This window comes from Saccopteryx leptura, chromosome 1 (genome assembly GCF_036850995.1).
Source record: "Saccopteryx leptura isolate mSacLep1 chromosome 1, mSacLep1_pri_phased_curated, whole genome shotgun sequence".
Taxonomy (NCBI): Eukaryota; Metazoa; Chordata; class Mammalia; order Chiroptera; family Emballonuridae; genus Saccopteryx; species Saccopteryx leptura.
The window spans coordinates 189,838,164-189,865,264 of NC_089503.1; the positions used below are offsets into that span (position 1 = coordinate 189,838,164).

General features: G+C 41.3%; 1 protein-coding gene across 1 annotated transcript in view; it reads right to left on the reverse strand.

Annotated features, from left to right (window-relative positions):
- Positions 1–27,101, reverse strand: part of LOC136388187 (ryanodine receptor 2-like) — a 195,594-nt gene that overhangs the window by 133,624 nt on the left and 34,869 nt on the right. Inside the window, 7 exon segments of the mRNA XM_066360153.1 lie at positions 508–595; positions 986–1,226; positions 2,088–2,408; positions 5,007–5,137; positions 8,065–8,146; positions 14,697–14,947; positions 16,104–16,163. Coding sequence (XP_066216250.1) covers positions 508–595; positions 986–1,226; positions 2,088–2,408; positions 5,007–5,137; positions 8,065–8,146; positions 14,697–14,947; positions 16,104–16,163 — 1,174 coding nt within the window.

Consider the following 27,101-nt stretch of genomic DNA (forward strand, 5'->3'; position numbering starts at 1 on the left):
CATACAAAGTAGTGAACATTCACTAATGATGCACTTTCTAAGTTCTACCAACAAGGTTCCCAGCAAGGGCTTTATTTTGTTCTAACATATGAGCAAATGAAATTTCTATAGAAACACAAGTGTGCAGTGACAGAAAGTGAAGGCAGTGATGACACACGTGTGTCCTATGAAAACACAAGTCTATGTCAGCATTTCCCAAACTGAGGCTGAGCGCTCCCGGAGGAGGTGACAGCAAAACGCCACTGTCCCTACCTCCACCTCACCTGAGATTTAGGGCAAACATAAGACGTGTATGGGGTATGATTAAAATTCCTGTGATTTATTTTAAGATAAATTTAAAACTCAAAAGAAGGTTTATTTTGCCTCAAACTCACCAGAGGAACCTACCAGTTAGGTGACACCCAGCAGACAAGTTTGAGAAACTCTAAGGGGTGGAAAATTGGCTAAAATTTTAAAAGCCCTTAACATAGTCCAAACAGTAAGCAGTGTTTGTATTTTCCTACTTACGTGGGACTTTGACCAGTAGATGAACACCTCGGCCACCATGTGGGAAAGGTCCTCTGCTTCTGGGTTGGGCTCTTTGAGCCACTTGGCCCTGGTCACAAAATAGATAAAGTGGTTCCTCAGGCACTACTTCAAGCTGAATCTGAAACCAGGTAACTCAGGGCAGCACGTTCCCACAGAGCACATACTGCCTTAAGTCACAGATGTAACATTTAGCACATTTTAAACATCAGAACTGTCAAACCGCTAACTTCTTACTTGCAAAACACAAATTGCTCCTGGCTGCCCTGATTGCAACTTTAAGATGCTCCATGGGAGAGAAAAACACAAAGAAACAAAAAACCTTATCTAGAAACACTTGGTTAGAATCACGAACAAGCTCACCACAAGGAGTCAGGGAATGAAGCCACTCACTTGTGATATGCAAACCCAGCAAGGTCACGATAGAATTAGAAAAATTCATCACTTTTGAACATTATACCTGTTATAGTCCACGAATCTAATCAGGAGAGGGTAGAAGGCATAGAGGTCTCTGGCCAGTGTGGTGAATTCATCAAGAATGAGAAGTTCGGCCTCGGACATGTCCCCCCTGGCCTCGGCTTTCAGATGGTCTTCTTCAGAAACCACCATTGCTGATTTTTTCTTCAGCTTCTCCATTAATGGCAAGAAATGAGTTTTCAAGAGCTGAGGTTTCACTTTATTTATAATAGGCTGGGAGAATACTGTGAAGACAGACATTAATGTTGCGCTCCACCCCGCACGTTTATTTTCAAGAGGACAGACTGTAATTAGAACTTCAGCTCGATTCAAGCCCTGCCCCAGGCCCCTGCCTCCAGGTCGAGTCCAAAACTGATTGTTGACTTGAATTTGAGGCATTTAATAAAAAAAAATTTCCCCTAAAGGTAACACATATACATTGGGGAAATAGATAAAAGACAAATATTAAAGTCAACCATAATCACCTTGCCCTACCTAAATGAGTCAGACATTTGTGTAGTTCATTGGAGTTTTATAAATAAACAATCTCACAGATGTATATTTATATGCATTTCTGAATTTAATCTTTAAAATACTCTTTATTTTCTATGATATTGTGGTGTTGACACCTTACTGTTTAAAAATGGCCTGTATTCTGCTACACGATGTGCCCAGAGAGCCCTAGTCTAGTGGTGGGTATTTAAATTACTTCCAATTATTCCATATAACCAGGGCGATGGCACATAAACTGAAGCGTAAACACTCATGTGCATCTGTGGCCACCCTCCCCCACTCCTGCTCAGACAGATGACTGCAAGTGGGCCATTCCACAATCCTGCTTTCTCTCTGTCTGTCTGAAGAATCATTAGCTCGCACTGCTATGTTTACTCACTGATCTTAGGTTGTCACAGAGAAAATGTTAACTCACTTAAAAGTAGCGACTATATGGAAAGTTACTCAATGTCTACTTTCTTAAAGAACTGCATGACATTTTAGCACAGAAGGAATTATTAACAAAGACCAAGATAGAAAAAGTCTCAGCTTCTGTATTTCAAATCTTTGGGAATGAAACCACTTGAAGTGGTCCATTCCTCCCCAACCTTTACCTGTCAGTCTCTTCATCCAGGCTCCCTCGTCAATCCCCAGGTTGTTATATATGATTTTCAGGATGTTCCCCAGGAGGGTGTTCATGTGCTCGAAGTTCAGGGCCGTGCAGCACATTTCAGCCCTTTCTGGGTTGTTTTCGGACCCATGATCCCACCAATGGGACATGTAGCTACAAAGCACGGGCAGGATGACTTCCATCACGTGCGGCATCTGCGTGTAGCGAATACCAGACTCAGCCAGCTCCACAATCTCTTCCATGAGTTTCTCCAAAGACGGTATATTTGGACAGACGTCTTCCACATTAGCTGGCAAATCGAGAGCTAGGGGAACACACACAAAAAGAGATGGTGCTCACTGAAATGATAGTCACAACAACCATCTCATTTGGCTTTTAGGACTCGGCACACCCTCACGCCTCCGCCTGCGCCCCTGTCCTTTCCCCATAGCAACGTTGTCAGCCTTTCTAGCCATCTGCTCCCACACTCACATCTGATTCCCTTTCAGAGGAAGCTATTCTGTGGTCCCTGCTGGGCGTCCCAGCTGTGCCCCAGGTGGCCAGCCTGTCTCCCAGCATGCCCGCGCAGCCTGCATGCACAGCACCATCACCGACTGCCAGCAGCCTGGACGAGCTGGACTCCCTCCCGGGTCCTTTGGTTTCCAGATGCTACTCGGTCCACAGCAGGGGTGGCTCGATTCTCCACCCCTCACACTTCACATCATGGGTAAAACTCCCTTTGCCCCAAACCCCCCTTTCCTAACTTCCCTGCATTCAGTCTGTCGTGACCCTCTTCTGAATCATCAGCCCCCTTCATCCCTCTTTTCTCCCAGCTGAACTTTTAAAGGCAGTGTTCCTTAGAGAACTGTCTGAACTCACTTCCCTTTTGGCTGAAGAGTGTGCCTAGGCAAGGTTAGTTGTTCCCAGGGGCTCCTGCTGTGAGCTAACAACTCCCAAAGCCACAGCTCTTCACTGCTTCCTATCTAATACAGAATGTTTCCAAAGCAGCTAAACCTCAATGGGTCTAAATTTAAACTCGCTCTTTCTCTTCTCTAATCCACCTCTTGAGCTTATACTGCTAGTGTCATTCCCAATCAGTCACCAGGCTGGAAACCTGGAGAAGGTCTAGACTGTGGGGCTCCCTCGCCCCCAGGCCTAGGCAGGGAACATGACCCCCGAGGTCACTACATCCATGGGCCAAGGTTCTGCTGTCACAGCTGCTCTGACACTCCACTGCCATTCCCTAGCTGGTGCTCTTCCTCACTGCTGTCAAGATGGGTTTCTGACTGCACAGCTCATCATGCCACTCCCCTTTTTAACAGCCAATAAGAGGGTCTTCTTTGTGTTGGTACAGAGCCCCCTTCTTACTGAGCTGGGAAGCCTACTTCACCTCAGCTAGCTTTTACCACTCTCTCCTTAAAGATCTCCCCCTCAAAGAGCTTCAAGTGACTCCTGAAGTGGGAGTTTAGTGTCCTAACTTCAACACTCCTCTGGTGCCTACTCTGTGAGTCTTCCCAGGTGTTGTTTTAACACTGATTTTCTATGTCCCAGGGTTCTTCACTCTGAATTCTATCACAAGTATTTGTGGGTCTCCCTCCCTCTCCTGCAGCTATGAAGCCCACCAAGGCCCCAGGAGAAGAGTCTCCATCACATACATACCCTCCTTCTACACAGTGTAAACCCAGCACTTGCTAAAACCAGGAACGGAACAGAATCATTACATGTAATTCCTCTACTGCGTTATGCTTATGTTCTGCTATTCCTTCTGGATGATAAATACACCAATGGACTTCATTCTTGATTCACAAGCTAAGCTATGAATCAATCAAAAATCCTAAAGATATGTTCCCATAGATGATTAATAATTCAAAATCAACCATGTTTTAGTATTTACAAACATATTGTGGAAATTTTATAGAAAAATACTGCTAAATCACAATTAACATATTTTTAACTTTCTATGGTGTGTGAAATTAGAATTATAAAAGAGGCACATTCAATAACAATGAATATTTGTATTTTATGAAGATTCTTTATTTGATGAAATATACTATCACCCCAGTGTAAGCAGCAATTCCCAAAAAACACAAGTTACACAGAGACAATCTCAGCAATGGTTCCAGAGCTTTTTTGACTGGACAGTGAAAAAATTGGGCATACCTATCCAGAAAACGATCCGATTTTCCTGAATGGAAATAAGTATAGATAGAGAGCTACTGTGCACACAGACATAAAAATCTTAAGGATACACATGCTAGGGTCAGATGCAAATTATAGCCTAATTGTTTTAGATTTATGTTTTTAAGATTTGTAAATGATAAAAATTAAACAAAACTATTAGAAAAGAAACTCACATGGGATAAAACTGTCATAATAATTTTGACATATCTGGTAAACAAAGATAAATGCAGGACACACATCCATGAATGGAATAAATGAGAAGGTCACACCCTCACCTATGAGTGATAACTGACTCAGAAGTCCCACTGACCTACATTTTATATTTCCTGATCATTTGTTTTATCCTTAAGAGTGTAAATTTGTGGCTTATTAAGTTACCAGAACTTAAACTTATTTTCTTTACAAACACTACAGGAATAGTATAAAGCATCCCAAAACTTCCAATTAATAACATTTAAAAACAGAGCACATTGTCCTGGCCAGATAGAGCAGTTGGTTAGAACATCGTCCTGAAGCACATAGGTTGCTGGTTCAATACCTAGTCAGGGCACATACAGGGGCACATTGATGTTCCTGTCACTCTCTGTCATAAATCACAAATAAAATTAAAAAATAATAATAATAAAGGCACATTGGGTACAGTGTCCTGAAACGGCCCATTAAAAATCACTGCAGGAAAATGAAATGTTTGTCATGAACTTTTGGCTTCACGTCTCAAGTACTGCACATGCGTCTGCGTTACCTGCTCGCTCTCGTGAAGACTTTGTGTTGTAGATGGAGTAACTGTTATGTTTGTTGAGATGAGTTTCCAGAAACACCACAGGAATGGCACCAGCAAAAGCTGCCAGACACTCTTCCAATGCAGAATGCTGCCTAGAGGTAGAAAATGCTTGTCATTTTTATGTCTCCCAAGTAAAAAACTGAAGAAGTTATATTAAAATTGGTAGGTTTATCTAAAAGGGGTAACAATAGTGCTGATAGCATTCACCCCCAAACACAATTTCTATATTGTAAATCATCATATGCTTTCAATAGCAAAGGCTCTGCCACTCACCTAAAAAGCTAAATTATCTATTAGCTAAAAAGAAGTTAAAATCAGTACAGGCCAAAATAATAACAACGAAAAATAAAAACCCTGTAAGTTCTCCACAAGTTTGGACATTTCTTTCTCTTTTTTTTTCCTGTTTTTTAAACATAATAACCTACTAATAAAGATTTCTTGCTCTGTGAATAAATTAATAAAAATTTAAAAACAAAGTATGCATATTAATAACTAATATAACTTTCTGAAAATTTACCATATGTAGGAAATATAAGGGTACTTATGGAATATTAAGACATACAAATACTAAAATTAATTGTAACACTTGAAACCAATTTACCATCGTCAAGAGAAGGAAGGTGTTTGGGGATGGGATCGTGACAGGCTCCCCACTACTGAGGAATTCTCCCTTCCGTAGTTCCCAATGGACTCCAAGGCTTCCCTTGGACATTATGTGTTTATTAAATGCAGAATAATATGAGAATTATTTCAGTATATTATGAACTCCTAAAATGATTTTAAATAAATATATTTTTAAGTCAATAAAATGGATATAATTAAGATAACATAATTCTTTTAGGCAGGTTTACATTTATCACTGAAAAAAACATAATATTTAAAATTAACAATGTTCAATTATCTAATGGTTTAATAAAAAATAACTAGATATTCAGTCAGGAGAAAATGTCCCTTCATAGAATGGCACTGAATAAAATAAGAGTTTAAACCAAACATTTAATAACGTGTCATTATTAAAAATAATTTAAGGCCTGACTAGGTGGTGGTGCAGTGGATAGAGCATCAGACTGGAATGCAGAAGACTCAGGTTTGAAACCCCGAGGTCACCAGCTTGAGCATGGGGTCGCTGGCTTGAGCATGGGATCATAGACATGACCCCTTGGTTGCTGGCTTGAGCCCAAAGGTTGCTGGCTTGAAGCTCAAAGTCACTGGCTTGAGCCTAAGGTCACTGGTTTGAGCTAAAGGTCACTTGCTCTGCTGAATCCCCTCAGTTAAGGCACATATGAGAAAGCAATCAATGAACAACTAAGGTGACACAATGAAAAATAGATTCGGCCCTGGCCTGTTGGCTCAGTGGTAGAGCGTTGGCCTGGCGTGCAGAAGTCCCGGGTTTGATTCCTGGCCAGGGCACAGAGGAGAAGCGCCCAACTGCTTCTCCACCCCTCCCCCTCTCCTTCTTCTCTGTCTCTCTCTTCCCCTCCCGCAGCCGAGGCTCCATTGGAGCAAAAGATGGCCCGGGAGCTGGGGATGGCTCCTTGGCCTCTGCCCCAGGCGCTAGAGTGGCTCTAGTCGCGACAGAGCGACGCCCCAGATGGGCAGAGCATCGCCCCCTGGTGGGCGTGCCGGGTGGATCCCGGTCGGGGCATGCGGGAGTCTATCTGACTGCCTCCCCTTTTCCAGCTTCAGAAAAAATAAAAATAAAAAAAAGAAAGAAAAATAGATGCCTCTCGTCTCTCTCCCTTCCTGTCTGTCTGTTCCTATCCATTCCTCTGTCTGTCTGTCTCTGTCACAAAAGAAATAATAATTTCAGAACCAAGGAATTACACAGGTCACAGGTTTTGATTTGGAGAGACCCGAGTGCAACTTTACTGCTAACACTCACAACACTGTAGGAAAATTAGTCACTCTTTCCTTTGCTTTCCTTAACTAAGAATAGAGATGCAGAATGGCAAAATTTCAGGCATATAGTACAGGTTCAATAAATGTTTTAAAATAAGAAGAAATAATTTATTTAAGAATTTAATAGGTGCCTGACCAGGTGGTGGTGCAGTGAATAGAGTGTCAACCTGGGATGCTGAGGACCCAGGTTTGAAACCTCGAGGTCACCGGCTTGAGTGCGGGCTCATCTGACTTGAGGGCCGGGTCACCAGCTTGAGCCTGAGATCATAGACATGACCCCAGGCTTGAGGCCAAAAGTTGCTGGCTTAAGGCCAGGGGTCACTGACTTGACTGGAGACCCCTGGTCAAAGGAATCAATGAATAACTAAAGAGTCACAATTACAAGTTGATGTTCCTCATATCTCTCCCTTCCTGTCTCTCTCTCTCTCTCTCTCTCTCACATGCTAAAAAAAAAAAGAAAAAAAAAAGAATTTGAGAATTTAATAGGTTAAAATGTTCCATGAATGAATGTGTAACTTCAGAGTTAGTAATTTATTCCCTGAAAGCTGATTGGAATAGTTTATTCATTAATAATTCATGTCAATTATTTAATAATGTACTTTAAATTTTGATTCAAGTGGCAATTCTCAGACCAGCTCTGATCATTTGTATTGGTATTCTGGAGACAGCAATTTTTCTTTTAGATGACTTGTACAATAACTATATTTTTATTAGCACAGTGTCTTTTTTTATATTTTACTCATCTTCACAATTATATTTTTATATTTTCCTCAGTCATTTTATAAATGCAGATACATATAAATCTATCTGATATATAATGAGAAACTTCCCTAGCAGATTCTGTCATAAGTCTTATAAACACCCAAGTTTAAACTTAACATTAAGTATAGTGTTTACCATGATTGCTTTACTTTTCTAACCATAACTCAGCTGTATCTTATTATATCAACTCAAACGTATCTTAAAGATGGTCTACTCCCAAAGAATTCAGTACATTAATCTGGTTGCTTAGTTTATAACTAAAGAAAAAGTTATAATGTGAAGACTCATGTTATAACACTTGAAATAGTTACAACAGTTGAAACAGCTATTAAGACAAAGTTAAATTTTAAAATCTCACCTTTCCACATAAATACTCTTGCTTGTTCCCAAGGCATACAGGCTAGCCAGGATCCTGTAACAGGACACCTGCACATCTTCCACTAGAAAAGAGAAGATCTCATGTGAAAAAAGCACTTATTTATACACTGTTCTAAGAAAGTTTAGGCTAAAAATAAAATTCTATATTAAGGGCACACTAATATTTTAACATTTGAAAGAAGACTATGTAAAACAAACTATGTAAAATGAAATATAAAGTGTTCCTCAAACGAAATTTTCTTTGAGGAGCTCAAAGCATTCTAAAGATTTGTGCTATCCTTGAGCATCTAAAACCTGTATGATTATGTCAACCAGTGTCATTCCAATACATTCATTTAAAAAATAAAAATAGGCCCTGTCTGGTTGGCTCAGTGGTAGAGCATCAGCTGAGCATGTGGATGTCCCAGCTTCAATTCCTGGTTGGGGCACACAGGATAAGCGCCCATCTGCTTCTCCAACTCTCACTCTCTTGCTTTTTTCTCTCTCTCTTCCACTCCTGCAGCCATGGTTTGATTAGAATGAGTTGGCCCTGGGCATTGAGGATCGCCCCATGGCCTCCACCTCAGGCACTAAAAAATGGCTCCAGTTGCAACTGAGCAAGGGCCCCAGATGGGCAGAGCATCGCCCCCTAGTGGGCTTGCCAGGTGGATACCAATAAGGGGGCAGGCAGGAGTCTGTCTCTCTGCTTCTCCTCTCTCACTGAATAAATATATAAATAAATAAATTTTTAAAAAGGATATAATTCAATTCATAATAACTAAGGAGAACTTGAAAGATGTTTGGCCTGAACTGATATGTGCTTTAAGGGTAAAATACATTAAATTTTTTATCATCATTTTTGATAACTTTTTATCATGTATTGAAAACATATAAATTATCTCATTAAAACCTTTTTGTATTTAAAAAAAAGATGTGCTGTGATTATTCAGAACATTATCAGGAACAATTTCTTTATAATTTTTTCTGTCAGTGTAAGAATAAAAGATTTCTTCAATAACAAAATTATACACAAGAGTTTCTGGGAAGACAGGCAGACTTTGACTCTTGTTCCAAAGATACACAAAGACAGTAGCTTGAATTTGAAGTCTCAAACAAACAGCATAAGAATGCTAGAGGACAGAGTGTGTTAGTTACTTTTGAAATAACCTGATGTTTATGGTAAAAGTAAGTTACTTTGGTAGTTCTTGAAGCTAGAAAGTCAAAACCTGGTAGATAATCTCTGACCCAATAAGGTCAGTTTAAAGGCAAGGATATCTAAGAACCTTGCATTTCTAAGTCAAAATTTGCTACTATTTCCTAGAGGAAACACTGGGATGTGAATGGAGAAACAGTCCTTGTCTGCCAGATGCATCGCCATGAGCACACAGCATTGTAAGTGTTACATCCCAGGAGACAGACCACAGCAGACACAAAGTGAATTTTATAAGTTTTATTGCAGACCTGCGCAGGGACTGCAGGCAACCCACACAAGAGAGCACAGCAGCCCCACAAACCTGCGCAGGGATGGCAGGCAACCCATGCAAGGGAACACTGCAGCCCCGCAAACCTGTGCAGGGACTCCAGGCAACCCATGCAAGGGAACACTGCAGCCCCGCAAACCTGCGCAGGGACTGCAGGCAACCCATGCAAGGGAACACTGCAGCCCCGCAAACCTACGCAGGGACTCCAGGCAACCCATGCAAGGGAACACTGCAGCCCCGCAAACCTGCGCAGGGACTGCAGGCAACCCATGCAAGGGAACACTGCAGCCCCGCAAACCTGCGCAGGGACTCCAGGCAACCCATGCAAGGGAACACTGCAGCCCCGCAAACCTGCGCAGGGACTGCAGGCAACCCATGCAAGGGAACACTGCAGCCCCGCAAACCTGTGCAGGGACTGCAGGCAACCCACGCAAGGGAGCACTGCAGCCCCGAGCTTCTAAAATGGCTCCTTTTTATAGGGTGGCTATCTAGGCTGAGCAAACATTATACAGAAGCAGATGTGGCAGTTAGTTATTTGCTAGGGAGGTCGCACGCAGCATAGCAACAGGTGGGGGGGTAGCTCAGTGGAGAATTTCAAACATAAACTTCTGATAAGGGCCTCTGACTCATAGTCTCGGCCTCACAGGGACCTTGTCAGCACTTCCCTGCTCCTGTTTTTCTAAGAGTTAGACTCTGGCAGCCACAGCACACTTCCTTGAACCTAACATTCCCCCATCTCTTTTGGGCATAAATCAAACCCTTGATTCTTCATCAGTGGGGAGAATGGTATAAGGCTGGGGCTCATGAGAATTTCTACTTTAGCTGTAGCTATAAGCTAATTGGGTCAGGGATCCTCCCTAGTATGTGCTGGCATGCTGATAGTGCGCCCTTAGTACTACAAGCTTGATGGACTAATTTCTTTCTGCCTTGCATTTTCTTCTCTGTACTAACTTCTTACAACTTACACAAACCTTCTGCAACTTACATACACCTTCAACTTTCATGAACTTTCTTTACTATTCATATATAACCAGCTTTCACAACAACTTACTTTTTCCTTTTCTTTTCAAAAGTACCTCTACACCTCATACCTTTTATCATTAAAACCATACAATTCCTTTCCAATTTATCAGAATTCTTAATTCCTAAAAACCTTAACCTTCAGCAAGGACTAAGTTAGTAATAAGTAATCCTCTTTTAAAGATTGCTTTTTGGAGGTGTCCTTTTCCTAAGTAGCCTATTGGACACATGACCAATATTCATAGGTTATTCTATAGTGGTAGCTATGAGTACATATATCATTTTCATTTACCTTGTAGCTTCTCTCTCAGCCAAGGGACCTACATTCCCTTTCTGTATGACTCATAGCAGTACATGCATCAAACCTTAAGATGACTTACTTGGCTTTCCTTTACCTTAGTTTCCCTCCCTCCCCAAAGTCTAATTAAAAGGAGGTCCTTAGTGAGTTCCTCTAGGCATTAGCCATGCATGGACCAGTTAACTTCTGGTTTGTGGCTGAAGCAGAGCATGCTGTCCTTCTCAGGGTCAGCTTACAAGGGTTGGCGGGGTCAGTCCTCGCTGTCCACAAAAGTGTCTCTGCTGGGACTGCAAGTTTCAGCCGGCTGCGGTTGACCCAGGCGGGTATGCCTTCTACCTTGGCAGTAGTGGGAGTTGTCAGGATCATGGTGTGTGGACCCATCTACGTGGGAGTCAGTCCTTGGGTGGTGTACTGCTAGAAGTGCCTCTTGGACAGTCTTTGAACAGTTTTCTGAGTAACCTATAAAACCTGCAAGTACTTAGGTAAAGGGTGTTACATTTCTACATTTTGCAGTTAGAGTTTAAGTCCTAGTGACCATTGCTTCTAGCTGGAATTAGCAGCAGGTCCCAGTCTATAATAGGCATGGGGCATTGAGATAAGAGAAATAAAGGAGATACTAAACATTAAATAAAGCAATGAAATCAGACTATCAATACCCACAATAGAGATCTTTGAGGGATAAATAAAACTTAAATATTCAAGGCATAGTAGATGGCCCTTGTGTTTACAAGAAATGAGATTAGCTTATCTGCTACTTGGAAGAAATACCTTAGGCTCATGAACGATGTCCTTGGGCCTTCAGTGGCAATTCCCAGCATGCTGGGCAAGGTCAGGTCACAGGTAGCTAGAGCAGGGCTAGAAGAGACTGAACCCTCCCTCCATGGAGCAAGGGGGCAGCTTACCTTCCCATGTCCCTCTTTCCACAGCACAGGTGTGTCAACTGGTGGGACCGGGAAGCCTGGCAAGCTTCAGTTCAATGACCTTTCTTTCCACTCTGGAGCAGGGCCTTGAAGAACTGCTATAAAGCCCCTTAGGGCGCTGGAGCCAAAAGTTGGTATTTCCTGACTTCTTTTGGGCCTTATTTGCCTTTTCTGTTACTTTCTTGGTCATTATAGACCTTAAAAGCCATTCTCAGAAGATCTCACTGAGGGGCTTGACTAAGAGAGCAAAATTGGGAATCCTGTATTTAAAGAAGCCTATTAGACCGAGGAAAGAAAAGATTTGATCTGTGGTGGTAAATCAGGTGGAAGTTCAGGATTATATCTCTAGAGTTCTCCTTTCTACCTATTATGTTAAGAATTCTTCTATTAAGCCAATCAATAGTAATATTTGTTACTCTGGGTTTTGTGACCTAACATTGAACAATTAACAATTACTGAATTATTATATATCCCCTAATATTTAAACTAAAATTTTAACATGACAGGCTATGAAATAGCAAATGAAAAGGAGAATTAACAAAAGACTGTTGAAATAACATATACATTTCTAACATAGAAAATGTTTTTTTTTTACAACAACAGATCCTTGGTACAAAAAGGAAGTCTTTGTATTTGACAGACTATACAGTTCTATATGCTTTACTATTAGTACAAATTTAGTACGATTTATAATAAGAGATTATAAACTACTATTCCTAATAAACTACTGATTTTCAGAGAAAAATAATAAATGGTCTCAATTTCCTCAGGGACATAGTAACCCTATAATTCCCTAAATCTTCTCCTCTGGTCTGGCTCCACATGGAGGCGGAGATTTCCCGGAGCCAAAGCAGAGGAGGGCAGGGGCTGTAGCAAGGTGATGATAACCTCTAGCTTACTGCACTGTTATCTTTTGCCTGACTAAGCAGTGGCTCAGCCCTTGAGCCGGTGCCCAAGGGGGAGGGGCAAGTGCCTGAAACTGTGAGGGGAGCCTGCTGCTTCTCCTGCAGCCAGCTGCAGCCTGGCTGCCTTTTCTTTCTCTACCTCTACTGCTATACTGGGCTGCATACTGACCGTGCCACCTGCCTGCAGGTGGGTGCTGGTGATAGTACGCTAAACTCTCTATGTTTTCTATGGGTCTAGCATTCTTGGTTTGGCCAGTCTGCTTTTAAGTTGGCCATTCTAGTTCACAAAGAGTCTGCAACGTGGCGGAATCAACAGGAGTCCCGTAGTTTTGTGCCCTGTGAGAGAAATCAGAAAAGTTATCAAGCAAGCACTGAAGAGGTGTTAGGGCAGCAGATTGCCCTTGACTCTCGAAGGAATCCTGTGAGGAAGCAATGGGCGAAGCAGACAAACAAACCAAATATGCACACAAAACAAACAAAACTTCTAAACCAAAACTAAAGGGAGAAGGCAGCGTCCTGCATTCCCCAACCAACCAGGTGGGGAGAAATCAGGTGGCATCCTGCCTGCTCCACTACACCCTTTTCTAACCAGAGCTCTGTTTCCAAATATTCAAAGAGGAAGCTTCCTTAGCAAACAGTCTCGAGACTCCAAATGTTTCGAATCAGCCAAATTCAGTTTCCAAATGGCAACTGCTGGAGGCTGGCCAGCTACCAACGTCTGCTGCAGCCCACTCCGTGAGGAGGGGTCTTACATGGCCTATCTAGGTGGGGCCTCCATGTGTTCCATCCCAGGAGACAGACCACAGCAGACACCAAAGTGAACTTTATAAGTTTTATTGCAGACCTGCACAGGGACTGCAGGCAACCCACGCAAGGGAACACTGCAGCCCCACAAACCTGTGCAGGGACTGCAGGCAACCCACGCAAGGGAACACTGCAGCCCCACAAACCTGTGCAGGGACTGCAGGCAACCCACGCAAGGGAGCACTGCAGCCCCGAGCTTCTAAAATGGCTCCTTTTTATAGGGTGGCTATCTAGGCTGAGCAAACATTATACAGAAGCAGATGTGGCAGTTAGTTATTTGCTAGGGTAGTCACGCACAGCATAGCAACAGGTGGGAAGGGTATAGCTCAGTGGAGAATTTCAAACATAAACTTCTGATAAGGGTCTCTTATTCATAGTCTCGGCCTCACAGGGACCTTGTCAGCACTTCCCTGCTCCTGTTTTTCTAAGAGTTAGACTCTGGCAGCCACAGCACACTTCCTTGAACCTAACATAAACAATGCTCCAACTGGTTCAAGTAGACGTTTCACAGCCAGCATCTGCATCATCACCAAACAGTGCAGGGGACTTAATGCAGAGCTATGCTCACCTGGGACTTACAACAGAGTCTCAGTGGCTCAGTCTGTAATCAAGACTGCTTGACAAGGGCTCATGTCCTCTCTTGTGGTCACGTCAGCACAAAAGCAGGACATTAGGATAGGCTGTGTTTTATTTTTTTCCACATAAGCTTGAGCATTCTGTGGATATTTTTAATAACAATGGCATTGTGGCCAAAAACAGCTGGATGAATCCCCAATGACAACAGACTGAAACCCACTAACAGAAGCTGTTTGGGCCAACTGGGTCGACCAGTTATTTGGACACAGACTTTGTCTCAGCAGCCTTCATGTTTGTTGGCAGGACAGCCTGCGGAAACAATCTGCATCAACTCAGAAATAATTTTTAAACATTTCACATGGCACCTCCTGTGGTCAAACCGCATTTGAGTCGCCACAGAAAGAAACAATGCAAAAATCGTAAACTTCAGAATCTGTGCTTGAACAGTGTGGAAGAGACCATCTTTGTGATCTACTGATCTATTCTGGAAGAACGGTTTCTGTAACTCACACACCAACCTAGAAAGTTCTGCAAACAAGCATGCCAATGTTTCAGCAGTGTTTTTGTAACCCAGACGTGGCTTTCACAATTTCTGATTGTACTGTTTGGATAATGAAGCCCTATGGAACAGATTGACATATGTATTAGGTCTTCTCTAAACTGATGCTGGCCAATATGCTCAAACAACGAGCACAGCACGGGCAGCAGGGCCACCGTGGTGTAGTTGATGATCTGGCTGACCCCCTTGGGCTGGTTTCGGGTGTGAGTGAACTGGCCCTGCTTCAGGTTCTCCAGGGTCTTCTCCAGGTCCTCTGCAGCGTTGTCCAGGAAAGCTCTGAGCGCACTCTTCATGCTCTCCAGCCCAGTCTTCATGACCGTCCTGGGAAGCAGACGGAGAACTTAGGGCATGGTGGAGGAGTGAGTGAACTTCAAGTAGCCCACGCTCCGCTACACGCACAACACTCACAAAGTCAGCCAATTTGTTTAAATCCACTCCCAAAAACCATTTTTACACACTTGAAGTTTTAGCCATGCTGTTCTGTAAATGCATAGCTGTTCCTAAATTCCTTCCTTGTCAACGTAATTAGAACCTCAGAGCAAAGGGCAGGTCTGATGCCTCACGTTTTCCACCAGCAGTCTCAAATTTGGAAAATATTTTATAATGAATCAAACATAGCTTCAGAGCCAGTTTAGTTAATCCCAAATCCAACAAGACTAAAATGTTCTGTGCAAGTAACACTGAATGGCAAATAAACCAATCATCAAATGATGCAGATATTTTGTGCTTTAAAGGTAGTGATCAGTCTTTCCTAAGTGAGCCTCTAAAGGCTAACTGTTAAAGAAAGTGACACTCTAAGGCCACTAGTCTAATAAAAAATGAAGGTGTATAACGGTTTCTTTATTACAGAAAACACCTCAAATAAAATTTTAAACACAAAAATGGATAATCCAAGAGAATCATGGAATAATCTCTATAAAAGATGGACAGAAACTTTTATGTAGATTTATCCTTGACAATAAGTGAATTGAATGTGTGGCCTAAAGGCTGAATTAACCATGCTGAATGGATTGATTTTGTATTCAGTGCACATATGGGTTTTTGGTCACGTGGACAGTAAGGCAGAGTAGAAAGGACATAGACTCAGGAACAGCCTCCCCCACACTTACTCATCTGTAAACTGAGAACAAAGTCCTCACCTTCCATATAAAGCTAAATGTTATTACAGACATGGAGCTCAGCACCACGCCTTGATGCTAACATGACTCTCAACTTGTAGTTACCATTTTTATCTCACCGTTCAGCTCCCAATTACATACAGAGCTGCTACAGAAATTACCTGAAATTTAAGTAACAATTTCCATATGGTCATAAAAATAATAACATGTCACTGTATTAGTAACTTACAAAAGATTTTTCACACACACTAAAGTCTTTATTACAATTCTAAAGAATAAAACCAAGACAGTAGGTACATTTTAATATTCTCTAACATCAGTATTGAATCACTGATTCAGATAAAAATGTATCCATATACCTTGCATCCAAAGTCTGACCCAAAATATGAAGACAGTTGACAATTGATGTTGCATCGTTTCTTAGAGAGAAAAAAGAATGCTGTATAATTGCCCTGAGAACTTGTCAACGTTCCTTCTGTTACTATTTGGTTTCAAAAATCAGTCTACAGAACAACTCAAAAATGATAGCTCAATTAAAAAGATGTTTGATAATCAAGTTGAAAATCATGCAGTTTTTCTGCTCTGAGTGGTTACGTGAATGTAAGTAGACAAGCGGTGAAGCAGGTCTCACCAAGGAGCCGACACACTCAGGAAGCGTTGGAAGCACTGCCCAGGCTGGGACCTTAATTGAATCCGCAAGTGCATCCCCGTCCACTTCGCACACAAGCTCATCGTATTTCTAAATCACGTTGTATGACAACTTTTAAGTCAGCTCATAGCCTTTATGAAATGAAGTAGGCTAAAAGTCCAATAAATTTAATTCCATTTTAATTACCCCAAGTGCCTCTGCTTTCTTATTGCACTCAATTTCACTCAGATGAGTTTATTTGCCTGAATGTGGTTGGTCTTTGGTGAAAAAGAGGCACCAAGCTATCATATCAAAATGAATCAGAAGCTGAAAAAGTTAAATCCTACTCTCATGAGATATTTGAAATGGGGCTGACTCATCTCGAAAGGTGAAATTCACTAATTTTGACAGGCAGAAATATGAAGTATACAATTACTACATATATATTACTTTGTGATAAGTATACAGAAAAGCTAGTCCAAAGTGATTAGACTGCTCATAATAGTATGACATTATGACTTCTTAATTCTATATTCCATATACAATGTGAGTGTATATATAAATATATATATTCCTGGGCCCTGTGGTTAACAACTCCTATTTAAATGTAAGTTTTTATAACATTTGAATATATTATATTCTTTATAAAAAAGGTTTCCCCCAAAAATGAATGAATTAAATATATATGGAAATTAGTAACTACTTTAGAATGACAAGAAGCCAGTTTAGTAACATGATACAAATAAGAAAAAAAGGCGCCCATTGCTGAGACTGAGTTCTTTAGGAGAAGTCCCATTCATCTGTGCTTCCTGTCTCTGAATTTCTGCTGACGATGAAGACAGACCCAGCGGGACGGCAGAATCTACGTCCTTCCCCATCCATTGGCTGTTGGTAATCTTAGGGCCTGCACTGCAGCAGCTGAAAGTATTATTCATGAAATTATTCTTCTCTCAATATATATACATATATATATGTTAAACACCAGGCACTCTCAAACTTCAAGTCAGAAGTAAAACAGAGCTCTCAAGGTACTTGCATTTCAATGGAGGATGCAGATAACAAACCATAAAAAAATCAGTGTGTAGCATAGTATCAGGCCACAGAAAAATATAGAGCAGTAAATAGGGATAGAACAACTGGAGAGAGTCACAGGGTGAGGCCATGAGGCGGATGGTCCCCAAGAAGGCAGCAAAGCAACAAAGCATGCACACACCTAGGAGGAGGGCACAGGCCACGGGGACAGAAGAGAAGGAGCCTGGTGCCTGGGTGAAGATGGTGGATCTGGACAGAGGAGGAGCTCTGTGGTGGGAGAAGGGGCAGGCCAGGTGCCAGAGCCTGGAAACCAGAGCAAGAACTCAGGAATTTTCTTTAAGCGCAACAAAAAGACATTCTTAGGTTTTGAACAGACTGAAATCTGACTGATACTTTAAAAAGATGAAATCCCAATGTGCAAAACTTGAAAGATGCCCACTAGGAAGCTGTGGGGGGTTCAAGGATGGATGCGACGACTCTGGGTCAGAGCATCAGTGGTGAAGATATTAAGAACCTATTTTTATGTTTTTTCTTGTGGATTAAATGGGAGGGGAGAGGGACAGGAGACTAGAGTAACACCAAGACTGGGTGAGTGACCTGGACAGCCAGGAGAGGAGCAGGCTGACAGGAGGAAGAGGGGCCGTGTCCCCTGCAGCCCCAGGTGAAGTGTGATGGGCCTGTTATCTCCATGATGATACAGGGGACTGATACAAAAATCTGCAGGGCGGAGAAGAGATCCAGAGGGAACTATAAATTTGGGTACCATAAGCATACAATTTTTTTTAAGTGAGAGGAGGAGAGATAGACAGACTCCTGCATGTGCCCCAACTGGGGTTCACCCAGCAACCCAGGTCTGGGGCCATGCTCGCAATCAAGCTAATATTAGTGCCTGAGGTAGAGGCTCTACAGAGCCATCCTCAGTGTCCGGGTCCTATGTGCTTGAATCAATCGAGTTATGGCTGCAGGAGGGGAAGAGAAAGGAAGAGAGAAGGGGAAGGGGTGGGGTGGAGAAGCAGATGGGCGCTTCTCCTGTGTGCCCTGTCTAGGAATCAAACCTGGGATATCAACACTCCGGGTAAATGTTCTACTGCTGAGCTAACTGGCCAGGGCCACATATAAATGTTAAAGCCATGGGCCTGAATGAAATCAGCCAGCATGAGCATATATCTGACAAGGAAAGGTCCCCAGGGCCTCCAGCATTTGTAGGAAAAAAGATAAGGGTGGTGCAGCACAGGAAAGGAGAAGGGGAGGCCTGGGAGGAAGGAGGTTCACAAGCAGTGAGTACCAGGCTCACACAACTACGATTTAGCACCAGAGTTGCCGGCCCTCACTCTCTTCCCAATTCCCAGTCTTTTCCCTTCCCCTCTGCTCTGTCCTGTGTGATCAGTGTCTGCAGAGAGCTGACCTGGCCCTCTTCCAAAGGACTGCCGGGGGTATCCTGACCCCCATTCCTAAAAGTTTGTGAGATGGGACTTCTGTTTGCTTTGGCCATTGATGTCACCTAGCACCTAGGACAGAGTTTGGCATACAGCAGGCACTCAATTAAGTCTCTGTGCACGAGAGGATGACAGGAGGAAACAGCACCAGGACAGACAAGTGCGGTGCCTCAAATGAAATGTGTCTCATGAACATGAGATTTCTGTGATGGTTAAAGCCCTGAATTCTAAGTTCCATGAATCCACAGATTCCGGTATTCTGCATTTTAGATACACTACAATCTTAAATGGAAACATTCCATGTAAAAAATGGTAGAAAAGGACCCTAAGGAATGCAGAAAAAGTGTTGTTTTCAACACTATATTGTTATAGCCAAGTGAAAGCATCTATTTGATTATGTAGACAATGGTTAGTCTTGAAGAGCTAAAACATTCTAGTGAGGCTTTTACATAAAATAAAAGCAGTAATTAGGTTAACCAGTACCACCCCAATAAATTCAATTTGAAAAGTTAAAATAAAGAAATGAATAAAGTTCTTCTGAAGACTAGCCAGGTCACCGTAATCAGAATGTCATTTAGTAAGAACAGGAAGGGTCAGTGAAAATTATACTAGTAAAACAGTAAATTTTGAAGCAATGATTATACACTCATGTATTGATTATATGTAATTGTTTAACTGCACTGAGTAGTGTAAAAAACCAAGTTTGATACTTTTCAACTCATATGTTCTCAAGGTCGAAGCTACTTCCCTAATCTTCAGACATCGCTCTCATCATCTCTGAACACTTAGGGACGTGGTATGGATCAATCGCCATTTGTCATTAAGACTGGTTTGGCTCGGTGTGAATGACTGTATCAAAGCCTTAAAGGTATACCATCAAACTCACACTCAACTCTGGATCTAGTAATAATCACAGATGGCAAGCACTGGGTTTTAAAAAGCATTGTACCACCTCTCATAAAATAATGTCACTCTCTAAATAAAAGTAACAAAGTTGAAGCTGTCAAAGTCAAAAAACCCTTTTGTATTTTAAGTCCAAATTGGTTTGTGGTTTTTAGTATAATGTTTCTATTATTTTGGAGTTTTTAATGTTATCCAAAATTTGACATTTTATGTACTGCTTCTGTTTTATAATTTGGTATATTGAGGATTATCAGAAGGTTGAGCCCCTCCTCTCTGGGAACACAGTAACCATTAGCCATTCTAATTTTTATTCTTCTTAAATTCTCTTATGTGCGTCTTATCACAACATTTCGCTATATTTCTATCTTTGAAAAAATTATTAATCTTTGAAGAATTCTATTATTCACATAAAATAAAATTATGCTAGAAGTTATCAACTTTAAAATTATGAGGGAAATGGGAGAAACTGAAGAGTTCCAATGACTTTATCACTTCTGGAATCCGTGATATTGAGATAAATGAAATTACTAATTACTTAACTTATGAGATGTTTCAGTTCAACTGAAAACATTTTTCAGATAGTTACACATTCTAGTCATTTGATCGCAAGTCAAGAAAGTCTCTCATAGTTATAAGCCCCGAAATGAAAGAAGTATCTGTATTGCTCTAACACTGTCTTCAGAGATTATTTTCATTATGGTGTCTGATTCCGATATTTCTGACCTAACCAGTGTGTACATAAGAAGTGAGTTATTTTTTATTTAGCATACAGAACAAGTTAAATCCAGGCAATTCTTGTTTGTCATGTGTAGTGTCATAAACTAGGATTTTAAGTTAAAGAAAGACCTTACTTGTCCCCTAGTGGTGAGTAACAGTCATCACACAAGCAGCTGATGCCTGATGAATCATTATGTCAGTCCTCAGCACAAGGGACAGTCACTCTCAGGTACGCATGATCCTGAGAATCTCGGAACTTAAAGTGATGTTCCTTTCATCATACGTGTCCTATTAAATAAACACAGTACAATCTGAGTATTTTAAAAATGATACTTATATATATTAATTTTCTAATATCTCTTGATAGAAGATTGGAGTCCTCATGTGAATGCATGCATGGGTTTTGGGAGCAGATACAGAAGGATCAACATAAACTTAATCTGTTAATCAAGGACAAATACCCATTGATAGAATTCACTGTGCTTGCTATTAAAAACTCTTTCAAACATAACATTAAGATTTATGCACCTGTTTAAATTAGGCATACTCACCTAGAAGGTAAAAACCAAGTATTTAACTAGAATTAGTGCTTCATTTAAACACATAATACCTACCTTGTTGAATGTTCTGCAGCTAACACTACAGCTGAATTAATGATGTGACATACTGACTTCTAGGGTTATTGGAGATCAAAGCAGAAGAAATATTGGAGTCTTATGCTCATTGTGTTACAAAACACTTGCTTTTTTCCAGGCATGTAGAGAAGTCTCTGTTATCAAATTTGGAAAATCTCCAGCAACTCTAGGGATTACCTGGACAATACCTGGTCTTGCTAACATGTTAAAATTCATCAGAAGGCAGAAAAGTCGAAAAGGTCCCCAAGTGATAACTATTTTGTATGTCAGTCTTCTTAAACATTTCCTCAAACTGAAACGATCGCTGTTGGTTGAGTTTAATGATCTTGTTGTTTGAAGAGTCACTAATTATGTGTCACTTACGGGTCAAGGTAAGGGCCCTGTGTGTTTTCATGGACTGCTTAAGGAATTAAAAAAAAAAAAAAAACGTGATTTTTATAAATTATCAGAGAAGTGGATACTACATTTTTCAATAATCGCAAGAAAAATGTGTAAGTTTGAGTTGCTCATGAACGTAAGAAATTTTAAAATTGAAAGCATGTATTGCTTGTTGTAAACATCTGCTCACTTATCAATTAGACTGTAGGCTTCTTGGAGGAAGGACCTGGTCGGGTCATTTGTTGAGTCATCAGATGTTTATAAAATGCCTGCTATGTGTCGGACTTCCTGCTAGGCACTGAGGACACAGTGATAAGCCCCCAAAGTGCTGAACGATTTGTGCCAGAAGGAGATGTTCATCTAGTCATATCACCAGAGAGGTGAAGGACAGGTACAGGAGCTAAGAGAATGTTACAACAGTAGGAATAGCATCGGGGAGGTGGGGAAGGTGACCTGAGAGAGGACTATGTGGGTTGAACTCTGAAGAATGAGCAGTTGACTCCACGGTGGGGAAGAGAAATTTGGCAAGGTGAATGTTATTGTACAGGGAGGCCATGCCAGTCAGCAATGACCGCGTGTGCAGGGACCAGGGCAGAAAGGGAATAGGAATCAACACGGTCAAGGAGCAGAGAGAGGCCCTTAGGAGGCCCACAGGGGACAGACGAGTGTGTTTCAGCCTACAGTCCACCAGAAATTTTGTCGCGGTCCATGAAATAGTTCACCACCCTGATGTTGTGACAACATCAGCCTGACGAACTTTGGGACAGACTATATGAAGCACTCATGTAGCTAGATGAAGAACACTGATCTTTGGTCTACAGAAATGGAAGGCCAGTGCATAGATGGCAGTGCGACAGGAGACTGTGCTCTGGGAAAGGCAGGACTGAGGTGCAGCAGTTCAGAAGGCTCAGCGAGGATTCAGAGAGGATGAGTGCCCTCTAGGGGACAGAAGTGGAAAAGCCCGTGATCAGCAGGCAGGAGTTCTGGCAGGTAAGGAAGTCACTTCTTTCCTCACAGCCTGCAACAACACTGGCACATAACAGACCTACAATGAAGTTTTACTGAGTGAACGCAGAAAATGACTGTCAGCAAGGCTTTAGAGCAGTGGTTCTCAAACTTTTTGAAGTCGAGGCACATTTAAAATTCTACAAATAATTTTAGGTGCACTATATACAAATTTCTGAAAAATGTTATAATAATTAAGTCAAATATTAAAGAAAAAAATATATAAAGTCCAAGCATGCTTTTATGGAAATTAAATGAAGTAAACACAATAAAATTAAATTTATTCTGACATTAAAAAATATTTTTATGTTACATTTTTTTAGTTCTGGGGTTAAAAAATTTAAAAAATGACAAAAACGTTATCTTTATATATAGATAGATACATTCTTACTAGGAGTTAGTAAATTCGGCAGGTCCCGGAGAGAATATGTTAAGTTTTTTCATTCTTATGTTTATGAGAAACATGAGCCTGATATGTCCTACTGATTTCTTCAATGTTTGGGCATATATTTGAAAGGCAGACTCTCATTTCCTTGTCAAGACATTGAAGAATTCCTCTCTTTTTACCCTTAATTGTGTTGAGTGCAGAAAACCCCCACCATACATATCATCTTAACTTTATACCAAACAAAGAATAGAAGAAACTTGCCTCCAGTCTTTCCGAGGGACATGGGGGATAGTGGAAACCAGCGGTTCTGGGGGTCGAACGACCAAAACACAGGGGTCCCAACCCACAGGTTGAGAATTGCTGGTGTAAACAATCCAGCACCACAGCTTAATAGCCTTTTGCAACCTAATCAGGCAAGTAAGGTGGGGGGTTGGGCAGACTGTCAGCTTACAGCCAGTTCCCCACACCTCTGTCCCCCCAAAATCTAAACTCCAAAAACCTTGTTGGTGTTTTGGTCCCCAACAGGCACATATTTCTCTGGAATATCATAGGGCACACCAGTGCGCCCTGGCGCACACTTTGAGAATCACTGCTTTAGAGTAACACAAAAGCCTGTGCCACCATCACTGCTGTTTGCAGCCTGATTCTGCTCCCCCTGAAAATGACTGCAAGGCTTATAGGGGCTGGAATACGAGAGCCTTGGTATTCTCTAACTGCCTTGAAATTAGTGATCAGAATTTTCACTCAGCAAAAGTTGTGGGACATGGTGGCATTAAAAATATCAGTTACTTACCCAATAATGGGACCGAGAAAATGGCAAAGGGGATCTTTATTGTGGGGTTCTGTCCACGTCCTAACTGATGTTCCATAATACAAGAATGCACAAACTCATCACCACTAGCGAGCTTTCCAGAATTCAAGAAGCAAGTTTGTACACAACAAAATGCTCTTTTCTTCGTTATTTTTCCCACAAAATATTTTAACAACTAACAAGAACTACTGTTCTGTGGGGCACGTATAGCTTGTTCCCCTTTTCAAAAACTTACCTTTTTCTAATATAAATTGAATAGTTTAAATACCTCAAAAGGAGTATGTGAGGCATAAAACACTATTAATCTCTTTAATTCTCAGAGAATATGCTTTAAAATATAGGAGATATTTAGATTAAAGATCTATACAAATGTATTAAGTCCAAGTTTTGGGATTCACCACATTATAGATTAGAAAAAAATTCTTTCAACTGCAGATGAGGTTTGGAGATACAACTACTATTTGGCATCGACCTTAATTAATATTCTGTCACTCATCCACTACCTCACCACCAGGACAAGAGTGTTGTCCTTGCTTTATTGTAAAGTTCCCTTTGTCTCAGCTGAATTTTCCTAACACATTTCAGGTGAACGTGCCTCTTTCTACGGTCTGCCTTTGCTCACAGACACTAAACCCAAGGGCTTCTTTAACCTCCCTTTTCAATGCTAAGAATACCTTAAATGTGATAATTATAAGATCACAGCTTATACAGTACTTTCATATTTATTAACCATCATTAGATTGATACATGCAAGAGAGCTCTAAGATTAGAACACTAGTTATTTTAACCTAGCTCAAAAATAAAAAAATAAAAAGTTCAGCGATGTTAAGTCCCTTGTCCAGATCATGCAATTGCTTTTGTTACACATATAGGATTTGCATGTAGGTTTGCTGATTCAAAACCCACACTAGTCTCTCCAGGACACCATATTAGTCTCTGAAGCTGGCCCATAACTGTATCATCTAAAGATCATGTGTCTTAAAGGTTCATCTGTATCAGAGTAGGTCTAATTAATAAAGACCTCTTAAAGTTTGTGTTATTTTACAGGAAATGCCAAAGCAAATTTGAAACAGTAACAAACACTAGGATAATATAAAAAATTCACAAAAATATGGTGTTGAAGATCATAGTACCTCTCCAATAAGTTCGTGCTTAATATTTTTTTTAAATAATTTTAAAATCCTAAGAGATTCCAAATGCAGTGCCTAAAAGGAATATCAAAATCCCACAGAGATGGAATGAATGGTACAGTCCAGTTCTGTCTCCTGGTAAGTGTGACGAGTTTTATATTCAAAAGGAAAAAGGAAAGTTACAGAGCAGTCAGAACTGATCCATGGTAATGGATGTGTTGGTATAGTTCCTTTTTCGAGGGATATGAAATGAGAATGGTACAAGGGAGGCTTATGGGATGCCAGAGACATTCTATCTCCCAGCGTGAGCTAACGGGTATAGACACACGTAACATTTCACCAAACGACAGCATCAGGTTGTCCTTAAGATCGGTGCACTTTGCTGTGTGTATGGAATACCTCAAAACTTATTGAAAGGAAATTATACAGAGACATATCATAGGAAAGCCAGAGTTCCCAATAGGTGAGAAGTTAGAAAGAGCACAAGAGAAGTGCTATGCTCATTAATAAGAACGCAGAAAGTGCAGTTGAGCAATGGGTCCCATCAAGCCATATGTCCGGTCACGCACCCCAACAGGCAGGTATGGGAATCCACAGCTACACGAGAAGATTAAAGAACACATGAACACTCTGTCTGAACCTTGTCACAGAAATGTTTTTATGTTAAAGAGAAGTCAAACAAAAGTCAGTCAACTGGAAATTATTCAAAAGGTAACTCTCAGCATAAATTTTGAATAACTGAAACACTAATGCAAAACTTCAGGCAATTTATATGAAATATAAATTTTAATTACTAAATTGAAGAGTAATAAATATTGGATATAATAATATCAGAAACCAAATATAACATCAAGTAATTATATTCATAAACTATCATTTCTCAAAAGAATGTAATGGGTAGAACTTACAAGTTATGTGTGTGTGTGTGAATTCACATATATGTAAACACACATTCACACATATTCCACAGTTTAGTCACTGTGCTTTTTCCAAAGATGACTTTATCCTTAGTTTTCCCTGTAAATGCAATTGAACTTACATCTTTTTCAGCACACTAAATATACAACTGCTCACAAAAATTAGGGGATATTTCAAAATGAATATGAAGCAATAAAAAAAGCATTTAATTTTTTTTTTATTAAACAACATCAGAAAAGCAAACAATAAGTCAAAGAAAGTTGTTTGCTTATGCAGATGAGATGCCAAGCCAGCTTTTATCTCATTGGTGAAAATGCGCTATACAAAACACTGAAAGTACTGGTGTATCTGCATGTTCCCTGATTCCCTAACTTTTGTGAGCAGTGTATTTTATTGCTGAAATTACCCTAACACTGTCTCACAACCTACAGAGCATGGGGCTACAATTTGCTTTGTCAGTTTATAAAAGTAGATGCAAGACAGGCCCCACACAGTGCCAACCACTGTGGAGCCCCACCGCCCACTGCAGGGACCCCCCCCATGGGGAGAGCATAGTCACACTCTCAGCTAGTGGCTAGTGGCAGCAGGTGCTCATGGCATGACCTTCAGGTTCATGAATTCAGAAACCAACCAAACCTGACAGTAAGGTGAGCGACTCTCGAAGTCACTTTTGCTCAGTGACTAAGTGACGTCCGTGGCCTCACTGTCCTTACTTCGGAGCTGTAGTGTCTGAAATGCAGTCGAGGGATGACATCAGAGTAATGGCGGGGTAGGAAGCGATACCGATAAATCTCCCCCAAAACTCAACAAGATCTTCAGCCAGAAACAGAAAAACCTATACTTGGAGCCTCCAGATGCTTCGCAATACACCCAAAGGTATGGTCGAGTGAAAACTTGGCTAAATATATAACCAAACCCCGAAGGAAATAGGGAGTAAGAAATGCTCCGCCTTCCTCACTAACCTAAACAGGGCGGCTTTCTCTGGTAACAGTGAATATAGAAACTGAGGCGGGCAAAGGGGGTGAATAGATCCAGGCTGCGGCACAAACGGCCGAACCAGGCTGTGGCACGGAGATCCAAGCCGAGGAAAAACTGATCTTGTGGCAACCTGGGCAATACAAGCTAACACTCGCACCAAACCCAAACAAAGAAAGACAAGTGGGGCAGCCATTTTACCCGATCTCCTGGTCGGTGCGCACACAGTTAGTGGGCGAGAGATTTCTTCCTAAGCCCCGGGAGTGGGTGCCCGTGTTACCCCACAGAGAGGCAGAGTCAGAGGCCTTTCTGTGGGCTGAAAGCAGAATCTCTGGGCAACCCCAGTGCCCTGGGAAAGCCGCGCACGGGAGGGAGCGAGAACTAATTCCAATGGTGGAAAT